Source organism: Dermacentor andersoni, chromosome 7 (assembly GCF_023375885.2).
Source record: "Dermacentor andersoni chromosome 7, qqDerAnde1_hic_scaffold, whole genome shotgun sequence".
In the NCBI taxonomy this organism is placed as follows: domain Eukaryota; kingdom Metazoa; phylum Arthropoda; class Arachnida; order Ixodida; family Ixodidae; genus Dermacentor; species Dermacentor andersoni.
Window position 1 is genome coordinate 94,746,303 of NC_092820.1, and position 24,672 is coordinate 94,770,974.

Below are 24,672 nucleotides of genomic sequence, written 5' to 3' on the forward strand. Positions count from 1 at the left end.
CTCAGTGGCAAACGGCCCGCGGTCCCGCCCCGGCGCCCATCGCCCTCGGCAGCTGCTGGCCTCGAGCGTCACCCGTCGCGTCTGCCGACCCGAGACCACGGAAGCAGCGACGTCGGGGTGCACAGCTGAGAGCCAGGTTCTGCGGGGCGAGCTCTACCGTTGAGGTAAGCCCTCGTATGAGGATGCATTCAGAGACCGTCTGCAGCAGAATGTCTACCGGGTTCGGGTAAAAGGACGGCTAGGTAGCCGTGTTGGGGTGGATTGATAGGCGATTTAGGTATAGCCTAGTGCGACAAGACGAGCGCCTCCTTTGTAGATTGCATGTCATGTAAGGCACACGATATCTGTCCGCTACAGAGAGAATTGCGACGTCTGTTTTGGTCCCGAGATGTGAAGTGGTGAAGTTTGCGCGTTCGTTTACTGACTCGCGGCAAATTCAGCTTCGTACAATTGGCATAATTTAGCCATGTCTCACCTGTGCAGCGAACGTTAGTGAAATCAGTTCAGCGGCTGTCTGTGGAGAGCCTTTTTTGCGTTTCGCGTGTATTTGCATATTCGCCGCATGTGTGCGTGTTATATACGTATAAGTGCACACAGGTCGACAAAATAAATGAAACTCACTCAAACTCCCTGACAAATTGGCAAATTAGATGTGCGGAAGTCCTCAAGGGGAAGGAAAGTACGTGAAAGAGAAAATTGTCATTCACGCGAATTGTAGCAAGGAACAACAACAGTGGCACGAAGGCACGGACCTAAAAATGTCTTTCACTGGAAAGTCATATTTTTTGCTTAGGGCTTACTCAAGCTCAGGCTCACCAACACTCTACTCAGCTGCGGACTCACTCGGACTCAACACTCAAGAATGTTACTAAACTGGGCTCAGGCATCGCAGCCCATTACACCCGCAGTCATGTTTTTAACATTCTACCGCAGTACTAAACACCCTTACCGGCGCTCTTTGGCCGTTGTAGCCCTTGCACCATAAAACTCTATTAATAATACTAAGCCGGGCTCACTCAGACTAAGACTCACCAAAATTCTACTCGGCCGAGCTCACTCGGCCTCAGACGGACCAAAATTCTACTCAGCAAGGCTCACTCAAACTCGAGCTCACCATAGTTCTATACTCAGCCGGGCTCACTCTCGAGAATTAGACTGCAGGCAGGTCCATATGGCCTGGCACCCACTTGCTCAAGTTTTCTCCTGACTGGACACATGAAATAATGAAAGGCCTGCATACGGGACTAATGCATAGAACATACAGAGAGATTGCAAACGCTAAATAATTTATAAAAAAGTACGCAAGAAAGTCTGAAACAAGAAAGATATTATTTTCTGTACACGATAATATCTTGTAAGAAACAAATAAGCATGAGGCACGGCCTTGGAAGATCTGGAAGTGTTTCGCTTGAGGATAAAATGTGCTAGATGCATATAGAGAGTTTTAGAATAGGGGCCCCAATAGTTTGGGGCCCCAAAGAGCTTCGCGGGTGTTAGCGTTGGGCTGCTTCTTGCGCTGACAGCACCACTACGACGTCAGTGAACAGCTATTAGAAATAATTAAATAAAATATACCATTTTATAATAGGAATAGTAATTTTGACTTGCAAGTATTCGCGTTTAATTACAAATTAGAGGTTAGTCTGTAAGCAACAAACAATTAGTTGCGCTTCGTTTTGAGCGCACCACCTTTAGGTGTCGTCACCAGCCAAGCTTAGCCGAGCTAGGCCTACGAGCCATTAAATCCACAATCGAATTCGGAATCAGCTGCGTATACTGAATCAATCTTCATAACACACGCTAGTTGAGAGAAATCGATAACCGCAGTCACTCCTCCCAGCTTGCGAACTTCACGCGTTACCACGAATCGAACCCAGTTTGGTGTTATAGGTTATAGCCGTCGCTTCGATCGGTGCCGCCATGTTTGCTGACGCAAAGCTTTTGGGGCCGCTGTTTGGGCTCCCGCTAAATAGGTGAAATAGCGTTCCCAACGTAAAACCCAAACGCAGTTTGCGTCTCGCGCATGCGCAGTGGCTTCGACGCTGTTTCGTTGGGCCCCCAAAATGTTTGGGGCCCATATTCTAAAACTCTAATGAATATGAAAATTCTCGTTTGTGCATGCATGCGTGCTGCGTACGGCGGCCACGCTCAAGCGTTTTTGTTTTTAGTGGTGCGCGCGCGCGTTCTTTGGCAGCTCAGGATGCAACTCGGTCCTTTCCGGCATCGAGTTTCATGCAATAATTACTAGAGGGCGCTCTGGCGCTAGTGTCTTGTATACGTATATACAGCGGGAGCAGTGGTAAAGCAAACATGTCCGCAATAGGCATTAGTAAGAGGCGATTGGAGGATTGGTGGAAGAAAATTAGGGAAACGACAAAAGACGGAGACGTACAAATGCACAGTTCGCAATAGGGGATCAGAAAATTTGGGCGTAGTATTTCATAGTGCTTTTTTTTCTTCTTTTTCCTTTTTTCATTGTTTAACCCCGGTAGGACATTAGGCAGTACAATAGCAAGAGCTTGGTGGCACAACCCACCGCCCCGTTCCAAAGGGGACGCTCATAACATCCATCCATCCATCCATCCTTAAGGGGGCATCAAACGGGACGGTTCAGCCAGCATGAGAATTGCGGGATTGTGCATGGATTTGCCTAAGCTTCATCCTTCTGGCTTCGAATGGCTCCTCGACTTTGTGAATTTGTCATTTTCAACATAGTGCTGTGTATGAAATAATTAAATAGACATTATTAAAATTGTCCGACGGCAGGATTCGAGCACAGAAACCCGATCTTGAATATATTACGCCACGGACGCATGCATCGACAAGTGGCATAGAACGCCCTTATGAATTTCTTACGGCCAAGTCAGTGTGTTGAAACTCGTCAAACGTTTGGCCACATCTACAGGTTGAGCAGCCGCAATTAGTAGCGATTGTGCGTGTTCTCAGAGTATCCTGCACTTAGAAAGGGATAGATCGCTTTGAATTTTAGGACAATGAAGACAGATAAAACGCGAACAAAGCCACAACAATGTCTGAATCTACAAGCACGAAGATCAGACAAATCAATGTACTTCCCATAATTCTCACGGTTGCTCAACGATCGCAGCGCCATAGTTCCTTCTAGTAATTATTGTATGAAACTCTATGCTTTCTGGCACTGTGAAGTATGAAGGCTTGCCTCGTAAACACAAGTGGGTGCTGATTAAATCGTGCACAAAGAAATTTTTCACTTTACGCAATGCTACTTCTGAACTACGATGCATGATATCGTCGCAGACCTGTGGTCTTCATCTCTGTTTTCCTTTTCGAGTTGTCGAACATCGCGCTGGGCGCTGAGAATTTCGGAAGTTGGTTGGCGGTACTTGCCAGTACTCTCGAATATGGCCTTTAGCGTAGTCATATAGGGTGCTCGACTCGCCTGTTCCACCCTCTTTTCAATATTTGAAATTGGATACGCTTGATCCTTGGTGGGAACGTTTAATTTCCCATGGTCTACTACGGGCCTTGGGTCTTTACCTGGAGCTTCAACCAAGATCGTAGGTGAAGCATATTCGCTCTCGGAGGGCTTAATTAGTCCTAATTAGAGCATGCGCTTCACTTCCCTGTCAAGGATTTTTCTCTACCTAGAAGGAAATCGATAACGCATTGATTGCACTGGCTCCTCGGACGTCAGCTCAATAACGTGTTCAGTCGTATCAGTTCTACCCAGTCCGTCGACGAAGCATTCATCAAACTCTGCTATAATTTTGCCGAGATCGGACAAGTGGGATTCTTTTAGTTCCTCTCCCTGATCAGTCCTCTTCAGGAGCTCTTGAGCGCTACTTCCCCCTCCACTTAGACAAACCAAGTTGTCCTCCATCTGCTCAGTAGCCAACTCTTCTTTATTCCCAATTAGGAGTGTAGTGAAACTACTTGACACTGGCGACAATAACGAATTCTCAAGAACCTCCTCGTTCTGCGGCTCGGGAGATTGATTCTCCGGCTGTCCAGTATCGGGTGCCTCGTGATCGCGGTGCTATGCACTGCGTTCATCCGTATCCGCCACAGCCTTATCGGGTGTTTCCTCCATAGTGTAAATCTCGGAAGTGAGTTGAGTTGCCAATTCCCCGCGCTTTTGACCGGGTTAATGCTTGTACAACCCGGTCACCTACAATAATGCCCTCTCTCACAATAACGTATCTGATTTATTTGCGAACAAGTAAGAATAGCATTTACATAACTTTCCTGAATCAACAGCTTCGGTTGTTAGCTTACCGAAAGGACCCTCGATGACCACTGTGCCGATTGGCAAGCACAAGCTCTGTTCTTGCGCCACCTTGCGGATCCATGCACGTTGGCCTGAGTAGTCGGATGGTGACACACACGACGGATGGACAACATCCATTGTTGCCGCCGAGTCACGCAGTACTCTGCTCGGTTTCCCGTTTACTACCAGGTCATGCATATAAGGCTCCAACAACTTCATGTTTTCTTTGCAGTCATTGACATACGAAAACACAACCCTTTCTTTTGCGCAGTTTACCGCTATGTGACCCAGCTCATTGCATTTGTAGCAAATGAGCGGCTTCCTAGTGTCAAACGCGTTCTTTGCGTTTTGTGCGTTGGTCACTTTTTCACTCGGTTCACTGTAGTCCTTTCTTTCATTTTTTAAACTGAAGGGACCTCTCTTCTTCCTCTCTCTCAACTCGAGGACTCTAAGGGTGCTTCAGATAAAGGTTATTCGCACTTGTTTTGGAATTGTACGCCCTATCAACTCCTAGGCTGCTGCTAAGATGGCGACGCGATGCATACTCCTCGACGAGTTCGGCCGCTTTGATCGCAGAAGGTAAGTCATCCCGGTCCCGCAACGAATTGCTTTCTTGCCTTGGGGGACAGTCGTAAAATTGCTCTAACAGAATCATCTCGACTACAGCGTCCCTGTCACTGTATGACTCAGTGCCTTTTAACCATTCGGTTAAGTTTGCTTTTAAATGGTATAGTAACTCGGCATAGCTCTCGTTCCTCGACTTTTTGGAGCCCCGAAATCTTTGGCTAAACGCTTGTGCGCTAACTCTGTACTTTCTCAGAAGGCAAGCCTTGACCTTATCGTTGTTGTCCTCATCTTCCTTATTGAGCCGCGCAACAACCTCTGCTGCCTCGCGGGGCGGAACCGTCAATACCCTCTGAGACCGCGTGTCTCGCTCATTTCTCGCACGTTCGTACACAATTTGCAAGATACAGACCGATGTGCCCTGATCCTAGACATGTTTAACTGTACCTCCTTGTTGAGAAGAGGTACCACTTGCTGGGGACTATTGGCCGAACTATTACTCAAGTTCCAACTTGCGGAGCCCAACCTCGCGCTCCAGCCTTTTTGCCTCATACTCCTGTCTTTTTTCCTCCTTTGTCGCTCTTGCTGCTGTCTTTCTTTCTTCCTTTCCCGCTCTTGCTTCCGTCTGAGCTGCTCTTCCTTTTTTTGTTCGGTTAGGCTCAATGCTTCAGTGAGCTCCTCATCATCGGCCTCCAAATCAATGATTGCTTGTCTGATCATGGGTTGTCTTGCCAAACCCTTTGTATGAAACCCCGATTGCTCACACAACAGCAACAGGTCCGGCCTTCTGCAGCCTCTTCAAGTCCATGATCCTTTCGAGTGCCGGCTACTTCCAAAACAACAATACGAAAATACCTAACCTCTAGGGTTTCAGCAAAGTTGTCTGCCAGTCCTCAAATCTAACCCTCTTTTAGAACCTGGTTCACATCGAAGAAGCCAAGCACTCACCGACACGTGATCGATATCTCGATACAGCTGCTCTCTCGCTGGCCGACCGTTGTTGCCGCTTGTAGCTTCAGATGTCACTGCTGATCATCAGTTGTGGCAGCTCTAGGTTATGTCTCGAACGCGGCTCCATATGGCAACGCGGCGGAGGCTTCAGGTTGAAGAAATCGGAAGCAATTGGTAGCTGGGAAATCGAAAACCAACAGGTTTACTGGCACTTGAACAAAACTTATTTACATCGTTGAACAGGAAAAACAGAAAAAGGTCATGAGTTTAGCAATGAGCGTCTGGATGAGCCTAGTTTCCATGGCCCAGAGCTCATATTTGCTCTCTGCACCATCATTATAACACCTCTGTTCAAACACTCCCTCCTGGCTGTAGTCAATCACACACAAGTCACTACCCACCAGGACGACAGCGAATGAAGAAGTACATACAACACTGTCGCAAATATCAGACCGGCGACTCCCCTTCAACCCCCCCCCCCCCCCCCAAGTTCCAGCAGGGGCAAATGTGGAGAGAGGGTCTGGCCGTGGGAAGGGGAGAGGGCAGGCAGAAGTTCGTGGCGGCTCTGTTCCTAGAAACGTCCATGAGTCTTTCGCGTCGTCTCGGCCTCCCCTGGATTTGCAACTACTTCCTTTTGTCGCGCTTCTTCTCTGACGAAGGTAGCTCGTTACGGGAAAATGAGCAGTACCCAGCATCGCGTGGGAACTGTGACTATCTTCCCAGCGTGACTCTCGCATTCTATTCTTGCGCGCGACAAACAGCATGTTGTCTACTGCAGTCATAACAGGGTGTATTTGTTGCATCGAGGATATTTAGGTAGTGTTTGCTGTTTCGTTGTAATTCTGTAGAGAACAAAGTCGGAAGCCGGCACATCTGCAGCGGCAGTACAGAAATTTGTGTTCGGTGTGTAGAGCCACGCCCGGGTGATGACGTATATAGTTTCTGTGAAACGGAAGTGCGTTTGCGGTAGCTGTCGAGAAAAGTCGCTTCCGCGATAAAAATCGCCAAGAGCCTCTTCGGTTGAGTGGACCGATCACACCACGCCGGCCCCCTTCACGCAGGTCCACGCTACCGCCGCCATCATGAAAACGTCTGCAGGACGCCGCGCTTCGGGCGCCGCCGGGCCAACTTCCGGTGAGGCCGAAGCCGAAGGCGCGAGCGCCACTAGCGGATCAGGGAGCGGCAAGAGCGGGACGGCCAAGGGCGCCACGGGCCCTCGTGGCGGCAAGCCGCCCAGTGACAAGGTCATCAAGTCGGCCCTGCGCGTCCTCAAACTGCGCCTGGACAGGGTGGGCCGGAAGCTCTCCGAGCTGGACTTCGACAACCGCGTGAGTGGCACGCGACAGATGCACGACCGGACGCGAGGGGAAGGCCATCATTTATGCACTGCGTGTTTATCAGGGTGCTTTGCGTAAACGAAGTCGGTGAAGACATGAAAGGCGAGGCGTGTTTGCGTGAAGGTGCGTGATCGTCGCTCACCTCTGATCGTCCTTCATTGCCAGGCGCCCCGCGTCCTCCTGTTTCTATGGCCCGGATGCCCCTGGTTTTCCTTCAACAAGCGCTCACATAAAGAATCAGTGACAGAGACGTGGCGTTCCTGCTGCACGTTAGCGAAAGGAAGTGGGCTGCGGAGCAATCCCTATCATTGTTACGGGATAGAACTACATTACCTGGGCACGTATACATACCACAGCATATAATGTTCCTATCACACCAACAGTCTCAAACCTGAATGAAATTAATTTTGCGTTGAACATCTTTTCTTTTCCGTTTAATTTGACACTTACTATAATGCGACCCAACACGGGTACATGATACATCTTATAATATACAAATAGAAGAGGTTCTGTCGAATCCAGAATTGATCCAGCATGCAGCCCATACGATCACGCGGGCGGCTCGAATGTAGCCTCACTTCTGGAACACTACCAAAGTGAAAAACCAGAGTCACCATAAGCGGACAATATTCACTACGATTTATGCGCTCAGTTCAATATGCATTGACTCAGGCACAATCAAAGGCCCTCGTGTGAAGACAGTATCAGTATGTGGCTTAACTGTATGGACACATTAGTACAGCATCTTGATGAGCCCAAGGTTGCCTGCGCATGCATCACCGCGAAATGCGCCCGGTCGCGCGCAGAACAGACGTCCCTTATTGTTCATTCGTCTAGTGTTGATCGCGCGGTCCTACAGGAGGGTCACATTTCGCAGCCCTGCAAGCCGCACTGCGGGTACTTCCTTTTGGTGCATCGGAACTGCTGCGGCTTGCTGGTGGTGTCACGTGTTTATCGACTTCACTAAGTTGGCCGTTTTCGGACACCACAAGCGCGCGACAAAGATATGCTGGCTGTGCAAACCAGTTATTTTGCTTCGGTTCGAGCGCAGGCGCTGATGGGCCGAGTACAGTTCTTCCGCTCGGAGAACTGCAAGCTGCACCAGGCGCTGGAGAAGGAGCGCACCAAGGCGCGAAACAGTCCAGACAGAACCGCGGGAGGACCCGCCGGAACCAGCTTTGGCGGCGCATGCGCACAGGGAGGCGCGACGTCCGGCTCGCCCACCAACGCCTCGTCTTCGGCCGCGGCCCTCCTCGATGGCGAACGAGTATCTCCGACCGGCGCCAACGTTACCGCCATCAGTTCGACGGTCATCGAGCAGGTGAATAGAACTTCCGCCCAGAGCCGACGCGTACCGTCTCGTGTTGAAATCTCAAGCGCTAAGGACGTTCTTGATTTGTCCAGACAATTTTATTGCGAAAGCACATTTACAAGGACATTCTAGGGGAAATTCTGCCGTCGCCTTGATATTCCTTATAAAGTCCAAGCGTGATAGGATCCTACTGAGCGTGAGAGGGTGAGCCGAGAAGGAGGGTGGCTTGATGCGCGCCATCTTCCCGCTCGCACGGTGTTGTGCGCGAAAGGCGATGGTGGGGGAGGCGAAGAGACAGGGAAGTGTCCGTCTACAAGTTTAACGCGGCCGCGCGTGCCATAGCTTGGAGGTAGTCTGCGGCGGGTACGAAGGTTGCGCGAGCCGAGATGGCTCGCGGCTTTGTATGCGCTGTGGTCTCGCGCGCCTAGTGTTGGATGTCGCGTAATCTCAAGTTTCGGAGATGCGTTGAAGCTAGATGCAGCATGAGGCGTTCGCTCACTGCTGCTGCCACTGTTGATCACGCCAGAGTTCCGACAGCGAGTGACCGCCGTCATCGACTGAGATCTGTTCACGTATGTGCACGCGTGGCGAAATGCTTATCAATTAAGTTAGTAAACGAATAGTTTATGAAATTTATAGGGCCGGTAAATTTATCAAGCTTACTTTGTATAGCTGTCTAATAAGTTGCAATAAATGCTTCGCCTTTCAGGCTAAACTGCGCCATTTCTCGAAGCCTACAAGCACGGCTCGTGCATGCAATGTTTCGTTCTTGAGAAGGCTGGATCGTCCCCCATTATATACATTTTCACGGCATATAAAGGAAGGAACTGTAGTTGTAATGCTTTGTCTTTAGTGCGTTAGCATTCTTTGGGTGCTTCCCGCACTTTCCGGGGGTTATCTATGGGTCTATGTTAGCACGTAAACGTTTTCCCATCTACCTTGGTCACTGGGAAGTCAGTGGTCGAATGGTTAGTGCATCGGGCTGTTGGGCTCAAGTAACAGGGTTCGAAGCCAACCGTTTGAACAACTTGAATCACTGACTATGTGGCGATGTGTTTAACGAACCTCTTTCATGCCGACCTGGGTAACTAGTAGACTCAGGACTGCGTAGGTGCCGCTGTTCGAAGAAACTTTCTCAGGTCGGCTTGGCACACTGCGTGTGTGCCACTCGGTCTGTGCTGGTCTGCAATGAACCTCTTCGATGGCAACTTGAGTCACTGGGTATGTTCCAGTAGGCGTGGGTCGCTTTTCAATTAATCTTTTGATGCCCACTAGGCCAGCTAGGTATGCGACACTGGCAATATGCCGCTCTGCAATAACGAAAAAGAACGCTTAAATTTATCCGATGCTTAGCGGAATCGAACCCACGTCATAAGCGTTCCTCAGTGACAGCAACGTCACGCATTAGCATGCTGTGCCGCAAATGCACTGGATATGTGCCGCTTTTCAATGAACCCACTTCACGCCAACGCTTTAGCGAGCGGCGCGATGCATTCACTGGGATATGTGCACCTCTTCAACGAACCTCTCGACAACTTGGGTCGCTGAGTATGTGCCACTGAGTGTGCGGCAAGCGAGGGAACAATTCTCAGCGTTCACAGGCACGGGCGTGCCACGCTCCTCGTCTCGGAGGCCAAGCGCGGGCTTCTCGGCAGTGTCACTACATGGCGCGGGTTGCCCTGACGAAAACAGGAAAGAGGAGCCCAGTTGCCTCCATTCCGCGTTTCTCAGCATTCGTACGCACTGGGGCGCCATGTATTTCGGAGGCCAGGTGGAGGCTTCGCGGTAGAGGCGCTAGATGGCGCCGAGTGTTCTGAGGGACGCGCGAAGGAGGTGCCGCGCTGCAGTACGCGCCTTAACTCCTTTCGATGGTGGTGGTACATCGCGTCGCTGTATTGATTCAGTGTTAACGCATTACCATCTACAGTCATCGTGAGATGCGTTCTGCCGCATTTTCTTTTAGTTTCAACCATCAGGGTTAACTTACTGTCATGTGTAGTAGAATTGGTAGAAGGAAAATGTGCAGAAACCATCGACAATGATTGCAAACGTAAACGAATAGTCCGAACGAATAATCCGAACGAATGATCGAACTAATGAACTAGCGAACGAGCGTGGGACAGTCTTTCGCTCCTCTTCCCCTCCTTCCCGCCCCTCCTCGCAACTTGGTTACTCGAGATCACGCGCCCTTTCTCTCGGCGCCTTTGTATTGCGAGGCCGACCACTGCCCACAAGTTACCGCACACCACAGACCACCGCCAACCACGAGAACGCGCGTATGTGATCATAAGCTTTGTATAAAAGCACAGGCTTCTCTATGAGTTTTCTCCCGTCTCAACTCGCATCACTTCCTCAAGCGCGTTTTGCCGCCACCGCCAAGTGGGGAGCATGGTACCGGCTATGGGGCGTTTCGTGGAATAATAAGGTGCGACTTCGGGCAAGCCGTGATGATGACTTCGGCGCCAACACTGCAGGAGCGGTATTTTTTGTGAAGCCGAATTTTAATGAGCAATTACTGCAGATAAGTTTACATTAATAATGCGAAAACATTATATGTCTCCTGGCATGGCCGGTCGAGCCACGTAACGCCGCCAGTGGCGCCACCAGATGTCGCCGCGCTTCTTCTTACGTAGCCACTCGAGTCACGTGGTCGCTATGCTTCCACATTCATCCACGTAGGGATAAATAAATGCCCCTTGAATTTTTTGTCGAATTATCTGTGTGACTATTTTATTGCTGCTTCATATTACTTAGACAAAGACTTGCGTACAATTATTGTTTAATTGCGAGTTTTCATGCATTACTGCGTAGCCTTTTAGCGCGACAACGTTAAGGCTCCTGTTTAGCGGAAACGGTGGCGGCGTCCGCGGCGTGTCGAGAAACCCACGTCACAGTCCCGCGATGGTTCACAATCATCTACATTTATCAAGTAAACTGTTACGTCTCTACAGCCGTGGTTGGCTGCCGACTGTTTACTAACTCAAGGAAACGGGTACATGTATAGTTTAGGCGTAGCAGTCAGCACTGGCGAGGCGTTCGTTCCGTGAGGCGCGCTCGTGCCAAAACCGGCAATGTCTTCGAACGCGCACTTAATCGTTGTCGTCTTCTGGCGACATAACAGTTCTTCCTCCCTTAGACGAAGTCTCCACAGTGGTCTGGAAGCTGCCTTAGCTCTGGTGGCCGCAGATGCCGCGTCGTTGCTGCTCGTGAGGCCGAGGTCGATGGTTGAGAGGAAGTGTTGTCTTTCGTATCGACTGAGTCCGGCGCCAGAGGAACAGCAGAACTTGTTTTTTTTTGGCGTTGCATCCGATAATTGGTCTGCTGCATGTGCTCCAATCCGTTGACGCTTCGGTTGCTTGCCTAGTCTGACTCGATTCCTTTTTTTTTCTTTTTGATGTGGTTGAGGTGACACTGAACCTTTCCGAGGACGCTTTGTATACAAGCCAGGATCGTGGTACGACGCGGCGCTGTATTTCACCTTGTATCCAATCTGTCTTTTTTTTTTTTTTTTAACTGACGGACAAGCACTTTCTCCCCACCTGAGAAGCGACGTGATTGTTTCAGTGTCTCCTGGTGCTCATGTTTCCGTCTCCGGCTTCTGTAGGCCGACGGGACACAAAACTTCTCATACAAACATCGCTCTCGCAGGTGTCATTCCTGTAACTGTGTGAACTGTCGTGTGTTGCCAATACAAGAACCTCGCCAGTCGACACTGTATGGACCACTTTGTATCTACTTTGTATCCATCAGGAGTGCTCTCTTCAGTTCTGCCACATAGCGTTCTTCCTGGCCGTTTGTCACAGGGTGACACGCTGCTGAGGTGATGGCCTGTATGCGATTTGACGCATATAACTGCTTTATCTCGCTAGCAATAAAGGCTATTCCGTTGTCGGAGACGACTTTTCGGGGAATGCCGAAAGTAGCAAAGAGACTTCGGAGCACATCGATAACTGCGGGTGTTGGTTGTGTCGCGTGACAGACTTCCGCCCACCTTGTGTATGCGTCCACAACTACTAAGTAGGTGTGCCTGTGTAGTGGCCCCGTGAAATCAACGTGCACTGTGTTCTATAATGTCTGGGAACGGTACCAGTTGGGAATAGTATAACATTGGGTGGACCCTTCTGCGCTGACTGGCATTCACGGCACTGTCACACCGTTTCTTCGATAACCTTGTCGATTCCGGGCAACCATACGTAGCTTCTTGCGCACTTCTTCATGACTATCATTCTTCGGTGACCAGCATGTAGAAGTTCCAGAACGTGAGACCGCGCTGAGTTTGGTATAATCACCCGTGACCCAATCGTGAGGCAGTCACGATGAACTGCCAGTGCAGTAGCTATTTGATGGTAAGGAGTAAAGTCATCTCCAGTGAGTTTCTCCACTGTACCATCTTGCACTGACTTGTATAGCCTTTGCAGGATATTGTCTTGTTGTGTCAGACGTGCTATCTCTGTGGCTGTAAACGGCGGTCTCGACAACGCTTCAAACGATAGCACATCGTCTGATGGCCATGGCTCGTCGGTACGTGCCGGTAAGGACGATCGGCTCAACGCGTCTGCGTTTTGATGGCTCTTTCCTTGCATGTAGACAGTGTTGTAGTCATACGCAGATAACTTGATGCACCATTTGGTCATTCTTGGTGAAAGGACTTGAGCCGTTGGTTTCTCGAGGCCTAAGATGCCGAGCGGCAGCTGATAGTCAGTGACGAAAGTTACCTTTCTTCCCGCAATATTTTTGTGGAACTTAGGAGCCGCAAACACTACAGCAAGGGCTTTTCTGTCGAACTGTGCATAGTTTCGTTCTGCCGGCCCAAGAGTCCTAGATGTAAATGCATTCGGTGCTTCTTTATTCTGGTCATTATGCCGAGCCAGAACAGCTCCTATGCCGTATGGTGAAGCGTCAGATGAGACAAGAAGCTCCTTCCGTTCGTCGTAGTGTGCCAGTACGGTCTGACTGAGAAGCAATCTCTTAAGTTTGTCAAACGTTTCTTGATGCTGAGTTTCCCTTCTCCATGTGGCGTCGTGCTGAAGGAGCTGGAAGAGACAGCTGGCAGTTGTTGCCATGTTCTTTAAGAATCTGTTGTAAAAATCCAGCATTCCGAGAAATGACTGCACGACTTGCTTGCAATCTGGTGCTGGAGCCTCAGTAATAGCTCGAACTTTCTACTCGTTGGTGTGAACTCCTGTTTCGTCAATTCGGTGTCCTAAAGATTAAACTTGTCTCACTGTAAAACGGCACTAGTCTTTTTCGAGGTGCAGATTGTACTTGTGCAGCCTCTTGAGGACTTCTTCCAATCTGACGGCGTGTTCCGCGGCGTCCTTTCCACTGATGATCACACCATCTAAGTATGCACAAACGCCTGTAATGCCAGACAGAATAGTCTCCATGAACCGTTGAAAAATGGCTGGTATTTCAGAGATTACAAAAGGCGACCGTTTGATCTTGCAGAGCCCTTTCAGTGTGCTCAGGGTCAATATCTCTGCTGTCTGTTGTGTCACCTGAAGTTGCTGCTAAGCTTGTGCTAAATCCACGGTGCTGAAGACCTTGCCGCCCCTCAAGTGGCTGAGGACCTCATCTGCTGTGGAAAGTGGGTAATCTGCCTTCTCACTGTACAACGGTAGTCACCGCATATTCGTAACGAACCGTTCTTCTTTCGAACGAGTACGAGAGGCGTTGCCCAATCCGAATGCTGCGCAGGCTCGATTATGCCTTGATTTTGCAGTCGATCCAGTTCAGCCTCTACAACCGACCGCAGCGCGAAGGGAACCGGACGTGCTTTTAGAAAATTTGGCATTGCTCCTTCCACAATTTTGATTTGTACCGCAGGACCGACGTGTCCTGAGATGTCCTCGTCGAACACAGACTGGTACTTGTCCAGAAGCTTGGAAACAAATTTGTCGTCTGATACGTAATTGATGCCTGTTATTTGTATCCCCAGATGAGGAAACTAACTTCTTCCGAGAAGGTTACACCCTGCTCCCTCGATGACGACAAGCGGTAATGTACGTTACCTGTACGTTACTTCCACCGTTCCACCGTTCCCCAGGGCTCTGTGCTCGGTCCCGTCTTATTTCTTTGTTATATCAACGGTATTGCAGAGACAGTTTCCTCAGATGTTAAGGTTCGGTTAGTCGCAGACGATTGCCTGCTTTACTCACACATAACATCCAAAGAAGATCAAATTACCTTAAGCACGGCATTAAGTAGTATCCATGACTGGTGCTCAAAATGGGAAAAAAATGAAAATAAATCATAGCAAAACGTCATTTATAACAATAACAAACAAAATTAAAGATATTCTTCCATTTGAATACGAAATTGAAGGACACAAATTACAGAAAGTAAGCTACTTCAAGTATCTAGGCATAACGATAAGTGAAAATTTAAATTGGGATAGGCACATTCATAGCTTATATGCAGTGCAGCCGAGAGAAAAATGTGGACTTTACGCCGGAAACTAGGGCAGGCAACCACGACAGCGAAACTAACCGCCTATTTGACACTTGTAAGACCAACGTTGGAAAATGGCTGTATCGTGTGGGACTCCTATGCGTAAAACCAGATAGCAAGGATTGAAAAAGTACAAAGAAGGGCGGCTAGATTTATTCTGTCTAGATATAAGTCCACGGATTCAGTCTCGGGGATGTTGTCAGAACTTAAATTACCCCAACTGCTAGAGCGTAGAAGAGTTGCTAGACTTAAGTTCCTCTATCTTTTGCGGGGTAACTTCAGCATAAACACCGGATTGCACATAACAAAACGCTCGGCCCGAACATTAAGGAACAGTCACAACCAACAACTTACAACCCTCCAAGCTCGGATCAACACATTCGAATATTCATTCTTCCCACGAACAATTGAAGAATGGAACCCGTTGCCACAGCACATAACACAAACAGACTCTGTCAGTTTGTTTGAAATATCAATACACCTTTACCTTGACCTACAAAATTAACAACGACAGCTCGTTTGTAGCGAATTCCACCTACTTGGAAATATGAATGTTGCTGTGTGTGCTTCTACTATCGCGTTTGTATTTTGTTGTGAACCGCAGGTTGTGCACACTAATTTTATTTTGTATCTGCATGTCTGCAAGGCTGTGATTGCCAATGCATTTACTGCATTGCAACGAATATTTTCCACCCTGTAACGACCCAAAAATGGTCTAACAGTATTAATAAATGAAAATGAAATGACAATCGAGAACTCGAAGAGGCTGACCTGACCATGTGTGCAGGAGGATAGTCGTCTGAAGCCGTGGTGGGTCATGTGTCCAGGTGGTTTTGAACGTGGCCTCACCGATGAGAGTGCATGCTGCACCTGAGTCGACCTCAAAATCCAAGGACCTGCCATGTATGCGTAGCTTAATCATGACCTTCTGTGTGCTGGTCGCGTCCCCTAAGGAGTTGAGTTCGTAAAGCGCCACGTCTGGTGCTGAGGCTGTTGTCGAGATTCCTTGTCGTAGATTTTCGATTACACCGCTGTCCAACAGATGGCACGCGAGGTCATGCAAGCTTCGTTCCTCATTTCTGTTAAAAAATTAAAATAAATAAATTATGGGGCTTTACGTGCCAAAACCACTTTCTGATTATGAGGCACGCCGTAGTGGAGGACTCCGGAAATTTCGACCACCTGGGGTTCTTCAACGTGCACCTAAATCTAAATACACGGGTGTTTTCGCATTTCGCCCCCATCGAAATGCGGCCGCCGTGGCCGGGATTCGACCCCGCGACCTCGTGCTCAGCAGCCTAACACCATAGCCACTGAGCAACCACGGCGGGTGTCTCATTTCTGTCTTCAGCGCCCAGCGTGCTGCTCTCAGTTCTGCAGCGGATAATGTGCCCGGTTGAATCGGCCCACGTAAGACGCCGCGTTTTTACCAGAAAGCTCGCGTGCGTGCATAGATTTCGCCGCCAGCGTTTCCCGGTAAACATTACGGTTACGTATAAGCTACAGTTGCGGAGAAGCATGAGAATCAGTCAGGGATCTTTGAATGCTATCGTGTTCCACTCTTAAACGCGAAGCTTAAGCGTCCTCCGACTTCTTTTGTGATATAAATGCAATCCAGGCTTCTTTTCCTATTCCACTAGCGTGAGAGAAAATTTTAACGAATATGTAATATCACGGCTGCTCTTAGTGCGGTCTACTGATTTGTTGTACACGAACTCTTTGTAACCTCCCCGCAGATCTCCTGGGTTCCTTCAAGCTGCCTCTCTGTAGGTATTTAGCCCAAGGGCCGATCCAGTACATTTTCTGGTTTTCTGGTTCCCAGGAACCGTGGCCTCTGTCCCCTTCCACGCCCGGCCGTTCGAGCCTGCTAACCGACATGATGACGCCGTCCACGTCTTCGGCCTCGCTGGACGCCATTCTGAGTCACCGACGCCAGTTGAGGAGGCTGCCGCAAGAGCCCCAGGAGCAGCACGCCGTCATCGCTCTGGCATCGACCGCGGCGACACCGATTTCGCCGCCGCGGCTGGCTCTGCCTCCGCCGATCCCGTCCACGCTTCCTGTCTTTACGTTTGGCCAGACACAACGCTCGAACACGTCGTTCCAGGTACGATCGAGTGGAGCGTCGTCAGGCATACACTTAAGTACCTGACGCGGCCATGTCGGCTATTCGTACTCGAAATGGAGCCTGGCTAGAACAGTGCGAGGGAGATAGCCAGCCTCCGAACATATGTCATCACTTTTCGTCGAAGCTAAAAACTTGCAAAGTGTGAGGAGTAGATAAAGAAGTGAACAGCACACTGAAAATAGTCAGTCTTCTTTGACTTCATCATTCCGTTATAAGTTACAACTCTATGTTTTGGGAATGGTAGTCGTGAGTCCCCGACAACTCCATACCTTTTGAGACACGTATACGTGACCTTGAGAATCCTACTTGATCGTTGTCTTGCCAACCAAAGAGGCGCCGTGCTATCATCATCGTGCCGATATCGTCGTGTTCGTACCGTCGTCATCGCATAAAGGCTACTTACAACTGCTCTGTGACTCTGTGTGCATAGCTAGCCTCGTAGAAAATAACGCGTTGATACTACGCCAGAATTGCTTCAAGAGCGACACGTTCACAGGACATCTCTAAGTAAAAGGCTAACAATATGCGCCATGCGTGTCTCATCTATTGTTCTCGTTCTATCGCATTGCGCTGTTGTTTTTTTTTTTCGGTGATAACAGACGTATTCATACCTTAGCGCTGAAAATTAGCACCGGCAGCAGAAGCGATAAGGCTCGCCTCCGTTAAGTTAAGAAAGTTCACCAGCTCGTCATTTGCTCCTGCATCGGGGCAGTTGAACAACCGCAGCTCGCTGCGGCACCTTCCTGCAACTTCTTCCTGCAACTGGCAGAGGTGCTGGGTAGGTCAATGTCACGTGTGTTGTCGGTTCTTGAGGAAATCTCAGGTGGCGGAGAGTTACAGCCTGAGGTTCAAGCATAGCTGTTACTACACATTAGGGCGATATATGAGCAGGTACTCTGCAAAAGCTGTGCTGGTTGGGACACGCTGTGACGCTAGCTGTGTCAACTAAAACGTGCACAACTTTTACATGGGTTAACACATGCGGCACCGCGATGCCTTCCTTATGTGCTGGTACGAAGGTGCCGGCACTTTATGTGACCTTCCTAAAGCCATTTACTATTTCTTTACGCTTCATTAGCATGAAGAGTTCTATATATACTAGAACGTGTCCAACACCTTACGGTATAGGCCACAGCGCGTCATGCGATGTCGCCATTAGTGTAGTTGCTCCTGTCTGCGTTACACTGTGAAATAAGTTACGCGCTTATTCACTTTTAAGGGTGTAAATTATTCTACAGTGTGCATCGTCTTGCGTCTGCGTCTCCAGCCGCCATAATGCCGGAAACGAAAATATGGTGAATGGCAATGCCTGCTCGTCAGGATACGAGTGAACCATGCATCTTGTGTGAAGCACCGGGATTTGAATTAAAGGGGCCAGTTGATTCCAATCAGTGCAGTAACACTGCTTTTTCTTTTATGCGAAGCATATTACTAGAGCTCAACCCAGCTCCTCAGGCGCGGCGGTGTCGCCTTCAATGACCTTTGACCCCATGCCATACCACGTGACACCGTGACGTCACGACAGAGGAGAAACGGGGCTCCAACTCGCGCCGTCGCTCACGGCGTCGCGGCGGTATATAAGCAGCTGCGCTTGTTTCTAGGTGGCTTTGGCTCAACTCTTGCAAGATGGGCTGGGTGGGAATCGAACCAGGGTCTCCGGAGTGTGAGACGGAGACGCTACCACTGAGCCACGAGTACGATGCTTCAAAGCGGTACAAAAGCGCCTCTAGTGAATGAGGTGTTGCCTTAGAAACTAGCTGTTTCTAAGGCTCAGGCGTGCGTCGCTTGCTCAGGCGCACATTTCGTTGCCGCGCCGAACGCTGCGTTGCTCGACGCTCACCGCGTCCAATGCGGGGCGCGTAGTCGCTGCGCCGTAGCCCACTGTCTTACACCCCTTGGCGGGTCGACGGGAACGCTGTCGCGTTCCACTCTTGAAGGCGAAGCAGAGTAACGCATGAGTTGTTTCTTCGTCTAGCCGAACCAAATATAGCCAAGCTACAGCAGTTCACCAGGCTAAACAGTGGTTCAACAACTAAAATAAAGGCTAGTATGCTTCGCATCCTGGGCTTAACCTTAGCTAAGCCACAGCCATTTTTTTGTTTGTTTTTGTTTAGTTCATACCGAGTTGAGCAGATAAAGAAATCCTTGCTCTCAGGCGGAGTCGGACGTTTGTTGCAGAACAAATCGCTCTACACGGTTACAGGATTAGCGAATGTTCACTAAGTTATAAATAATCACATCAAGGGACGCACTAGAATACGACAATGATGTCGCATTATGTTCGACACATGCCCGCTTAGATCGCGCCACTTTCGTAATGCCAGTTCCCAAGTTTGCGGCATTTCGGGTAAAATTTTCGCGCACGGCCTTCCAGTAGGTTACGGGTACACAGACAACATTGCAGCTGCTGGATCGTGCAACAGCTAGATTTCGCTCGGCATTTCGCGCTCAAGTGCTCGCCGTTGTCCTTGCAGGATGTTTCCGAGGACCCGATTTTCCTGTTCACGGATCTCTTCGAGGACACTTCAGATGAGTCGGTCAACAACAACTTGGGCATCTCGAGACAGGGTATACACGAGCCAGTGTTACAGTTTCCGTATACAGAATGAGCTTGCGTGTGCTTCGAACATGAGAGCGAGAGAAGCTCACGCCCTCACCTCACGCGCGCAAGCTTTGGAGCCGCAAGCTTTGGTGCAGTGTCGGGAGACGCCAGCCATCATACCGCTGAGAATTATCTTTGGTAACGCGTTGATTGCGCTCCAAACATTTCACGATGTACACAGCAGCTACGAAACAGCGCCTCATTCCGTGTAGTCGCGAGTGAAATAAGGTTCGTAATTAAAATGCAACCACCAAAAAGTGATGTCAAAAGTAACGTCTCGGAGAGGCTAGATCGAGTGGAACCATCTTTAGCATATATCTATGATGACTGGCGAAATGCGTGTAGAATAAATGAAAGAAGCGGCGAGCATGATAAAAGACTTTTCAGCCATGTGTGCCTTTCCTGTGGTGTTGGGTACTTCCCGCCTTGAGCATGGTTAGCCGGTTAATTCGAGCTGATTACCTTCTTGTTGCTCTTGTAGTAACAAAGGTGCCGATGAAACACCTCTGGCGAGTCTTTTCGCGCCTCGGAACTAAGCTAAAGGGGACATACGAATTTCCATAAGCACGCTTTTCCACACAGCTAACTTACTCTAACCAAGATGGGAGCGTTGCCTGAGACACTTTTTATTTTGCAAAGTTTGGATGATACGAGGAAGGGAAGGCAGCAAGAATGGTGTCGGCAGCTCACATGTTGACACCTTCATTACGATTCAAACCTGAGGTCCACCATCGACGTTAGGTTAAAGTAGGTGTGTGAGAAAGCCTGCTTGCGGAATTTCAGATATCTCATTATTGGATTGAAAACAAAAAGGTGCCTTCTTGCAATACTTTTGCCAAACGTTTCACTTGTTTAATATTCCACCGCTCTCTCCTCCCTCCCCCCCCCATATCTATTACAAAAATTAAGAAAGACTAATAGAGTTTAGGCAAAAGTTGGCACGTCAGAAGCACATGGAATTTACATAGACATGTAATGTAAGCCACAGTTTTAAGCAGTGTAAGCCACAGCCACATTATTTCTTTTGAAGTCGTGTACATATTCAGCTGGTACCGCATGTGTAAATGCAAAACAGGACGGAAAATCTCTTGGGATGACGTATAATAAAGAGCAACATTTCTTCGGCAAATGGTACGAAGGGACGGAGGTGAAACGAGGCTCATTTCAAAGCCTCATGCCAGTTCGTTTTCGTGCAGGTCCAGGCCTCGTCTCAAGTAGTGTCACAGTCCAAAATGGTACGCAGTTTATTTCATATATACTTTCTAATATCATCGCGAACGATAAATGTGAACTAACGACAATGCAAGAGACGGGAAATCTGGTCACTGGTTTGAACGCATTTATGGCGCAAAAGCATCGTGAGCAGACATATAAAATGCAAGTGACGAACAACGCAATGTAGCTACTGCCACTTAGCCGCTAGTTCACTGGTTTCTCACCGTGCATTCTGGTAGAGTTACTGTATATGCTACCAAAGGTATGCTACGTTTGGTAGCATATACAGTAACCCTACATTCTGGCTTTACACAAGGCCACCTATGGACGGAGGCGTGAAGCAGACTGTCCGCGCCATATAGTTTCAGTAGCGCGCACTTTCATTCCTTCGTGCTTTCAACATTGTCTGTGGCGTTGACAAACGACTACCCTGAGTCAAAAGGGATCAGGACCACTCACTCACTCCCTCACTCACTCTCACTCACTCACTCACTCTCACTCACTCACTCACTCACTCACTCACTCACTCACTCACTCACTCACTCACTCACTCACTCACTCACTCACTCACTCACTCACTCACTCACTCACTCACTCACTCACTCACTCGTCGCTGCAAAGCATGTGTTAAGTGACCCCCTGCAGCTCCGTGCATGCGTGTGCTCTGTACGTGTTACCTGTTTGACGCGGTTGATCGAGTTGCTGTGCTCGAGTTTTTTAATCCCACATGATTCGGCAAGGTTTTGCTGCATGTGCGGAGAACTTTCTGTAACAACGAATGGAAAGCTAGGGAGGCAAAGCGCACATAAGTGTAATAGAGCGCTCTGAAACATTTGGACATTTGCATCCGCATACGTTTATGCTGGGGAAGAGAAAACAAGCGCACGTAATATACAACGGCAAAATAAAACAAGATGTGCCTGCCGAGTGTTAAATTTGACTTACTTTCCCGCTTTTCTCTTCCGAGTTTGGGCAAATGTGTAACTGTCGCACGTGCGCGCACGCAAGCTATGCTGATTCAGCATCTGTTCGAAGAAACGAAAAGTTGTCAAACGCCGCCGGTCTACTTGGCGCATAAAACACAAGCAGGAGCTCCTCCCCTGCAGCTTTGCTTTCATTACCACAGAAAGTTGTCAGCGAGCATTGAATGTCGGAAGCGTTCTAGCACAGTATGTATGTATGTATGTATGCATGTATGTATGTATGCATGTATGCATGTATGTATGTATGCATGTATGTATGTATGCATGTATGTATGTATGTATGTATGTATGTATGTATGTATGTATGTATGTATGTATGCATGTATGTATGTATGTATGTATGCATGTATGTATGTATGTATGTATGTATGCATGTATGTATGTATGTATGTATGTATGTATGTATGTATGTATGTATGTATGTATGTATGTATGTATGTATGTATGTATGTATGTATGTATGTATGTGTGTATGTATGTATGTATGTATGTATGTATGTATGTATGTATGTATGTATGTATGCGCTGGTTACGTTGATTTTATCGTATAAATACGGAATCCTGCAACAGAGGGGCTCACGCTTCCTGGGCACACGACTAGTAGCGTGTGCCCTTATCACTACTCATTATACAATTCTCTGCCGCGTACTATTGCATTTTTGTAGTCCTGGTACCCGTTTTGCCGTTAAAGGCCCTTTGACTGCTTATTGTGCATCGCATACTCTTTAATAGCTTTCTTGTTGCACTTTGAGATATATAATGTCGCAAACTGATGTGCGTTCTCTTTGTGACGTGTAATTATTTAACGTAACGGCTGTAATTTTCCTTACCTTCGACTTTAGCGGTATCCTCCTGTTCTCTTGTGCATAAATTTAGATATACCGCGTGTTTCCTCGAAGACTCCCAAAAGTTTCTGACGGGCGTTCAGCAGCGGTAAAGTATTTGTCCCCCCAGCAACACGTTGTTCATGCTGCCAGTAATAAGAAATTCAGTGCGAATCAGTGACTTATTTGTTGTTTACGTGACATTCAATATTTAAAATTTAATTAGTAACGTTAAGAAGACACGTTCTGATTTCGACACAGGATACAACCATTACTGATCGCGTATTCACAGACTTAAGAAGGCCGAGATTTGCACTGGTCAAGAGACATGAGGTCTTAAAATGGTTTACGAATGCTTGATGCTTGCCTCAGAAGAACTTCAGTTTGGCCTATTTGGTGTCTGGCCTAGTTGGTGTCACCCGTGTCGTTCTTGTGTTCTTTTCCGCTGTCCCCGTCTTTATTAGTGGTCAATACATTAGTGCTTGCCACTTCATAACTTCGCGAAAAATAAAAACTTCATTATGGGCTGCAGGGAACTCGGATTACGAAAATTACATCGGCGAATATTCGAAAAAACGAATGCTCTTGTCATGGCTTATATAGCAAATATCAATGCCAGGAGAACTCTACGTTCGATTCCGCAACTACAGTGTGTGCCATCAATTTAGTACTTACAAAGAAAATATGAATGTCATCTAATTATAAAGTTATTTACTGATTATATAAGTTCATTACTGATTGAAAACGTGTTATCGTAAAATTGGATACTTTGTGTTGGTTACTGTACGTTCCACATCACGTACCCTACGCCCGCCAACTGATTTTTTTGCCATTCTCCCACTGTTTCCGTCTTCAATTCACCAGCTGCCTCAACCGACACGGTGCCCTCCACGAGCATCGCGGCCAAGCCCTTCTCGTCGAACACCACGGTGGCCTCGGACGTGGCCTCGACGTCGAGAGACCAGCAGCTGGACCAACCGGAAAAGCAGGATCGACAAGACCGGCAAGACCAACACGACCCGCGGGAACAGCACGACCGGAAAGAACAGCCCGACCAGCGGGAACCGAATGACCAGCAGCAACTGCAGGACCAGCAGGTCTCCTCGACGACCTCTGACCCCAATTCGGAAAGCAAGGGGACCAGGAGTCGCAGTCCCCTGCCCGACGAGCCCGATTTGTACGAGCCGAAGTACAGCATGTCCTCCTCGTCCCTGGACTGATCCGGCGAGAGAGAGCGCGGCCCTCCTTCTCGACGCCCACCGGATATTCCGCGTTCTGTACTATCGCAATGAGCTGTCGCAACACTTCATTAAGTACACGCGGCCGTGACGTCAGATGCACGCCACTCACGCCGTCTCAAACGTTTAGCCAAAGTCTACTCACGCCACCCCGGCGCTTTAGATGTTTGAGTGAGTGTAGCGCGAACTTAGTCCGCGTTCCTTGAGTGTCGCGCGTGAGACGCGATGTTGTGCGCTTTGATCCCATGCAGCATACGGCAGAAGCCGTTCCGTTTCGCACAGCTCACATGCCTGGCAAAACGTCTGGCAAAACGCAGCGTTGCACAGATCGTTAAGAAACGTCTTCTGTCGAATGTTCATGTTTCAAGACGATTTCGTCACTGCAGGCGACAATATGCCACAGCGATGGTCACGTCCAGAAGCTTTAGTCTTAGCGGAGAACATTCTGCGCTGAAGGTATGAAAAGCATATCGGGTTCGATGACTTCTAATTATCGCCTGAACTGTACTTCTTGCCTTTTACGCGACTGACTGTATAGTGCAGTGCGCATGACACGTGGGTTGTATAACGCACATTTCAATGTCACATCGCACGCGTGGAATCTTGGCTACTAAATTACGAGCTTCCCTAGTGCAGTTCTTGCTTTGTTTTTACTTAAAAGCGCGCAAATCGCGCGTGTGTTTGCAATCGGGGTTACCGCCCGGCCGACCGCGCGATAACCTGGAGAAGAAGGGGCAAACTTGTCACACGGGCACTTTTTAAAAAAAGTGTACTGCACCAAGGAGCCATTATCTTAGACGAGCATGTATCTGAAACCAGGATGTG

General features: G+C 48.7%; 1 protein-coding gene across 1 annotated transcript; it reads left to right on the plus strand.

The window, feature by feature from the left end:
• On the plus strand, nucleotides 1-24,672 carry LOC126534104 (uncharacterized). The gene is made up of 7 exons (XM_050181319.3): nucleotides 1-164; nucleotides 6,823-7,089; nucleotides 8,150-8,419; nucleotides 16,683-16,964; nucleotides 19,460-19,553; nucleotides 20,784-20,822; nucleotides 23,474-24,672. The coding sequence occupies exons 2-7, from the start codon at nucleotides 6,844-6,846 to the stop codon at nucleotides 23,827-23,829; spliced, it is 1,287 nt and encodes a 428-aa protein (XP_050037276.2). The 5' UTR covers nucleotides 1-164; nucleotides 6,823-6,843; the 3' UTR covers nucleotides 23,830-24,672.

Bases quoted from the DNA above. Each gene is read 5' to 3' on its own strand.
- LOC126534104 (XM_050181319.3), top strand. From the start codon at position 6,844: ATGAAAACGTCTGCAGGACGCCGCGCTTCGGGCGCCGCCGGGCCAACT. The intron at 8,420-16,682 runs GTGAATAGAACT...TCTGGTTCCCAG, and splicing joins GTTCGACGGTCATCGAGCAG to GAACCGTGGCCTCTGTCCCC. The intron at 16,965-19,459 runs GTACGATCGAGT...TTGTCCTTGCAG, and splicing joins GCTCGAACACGTCGTTCCAG to GATGTTTCCGAGGACCCGAT.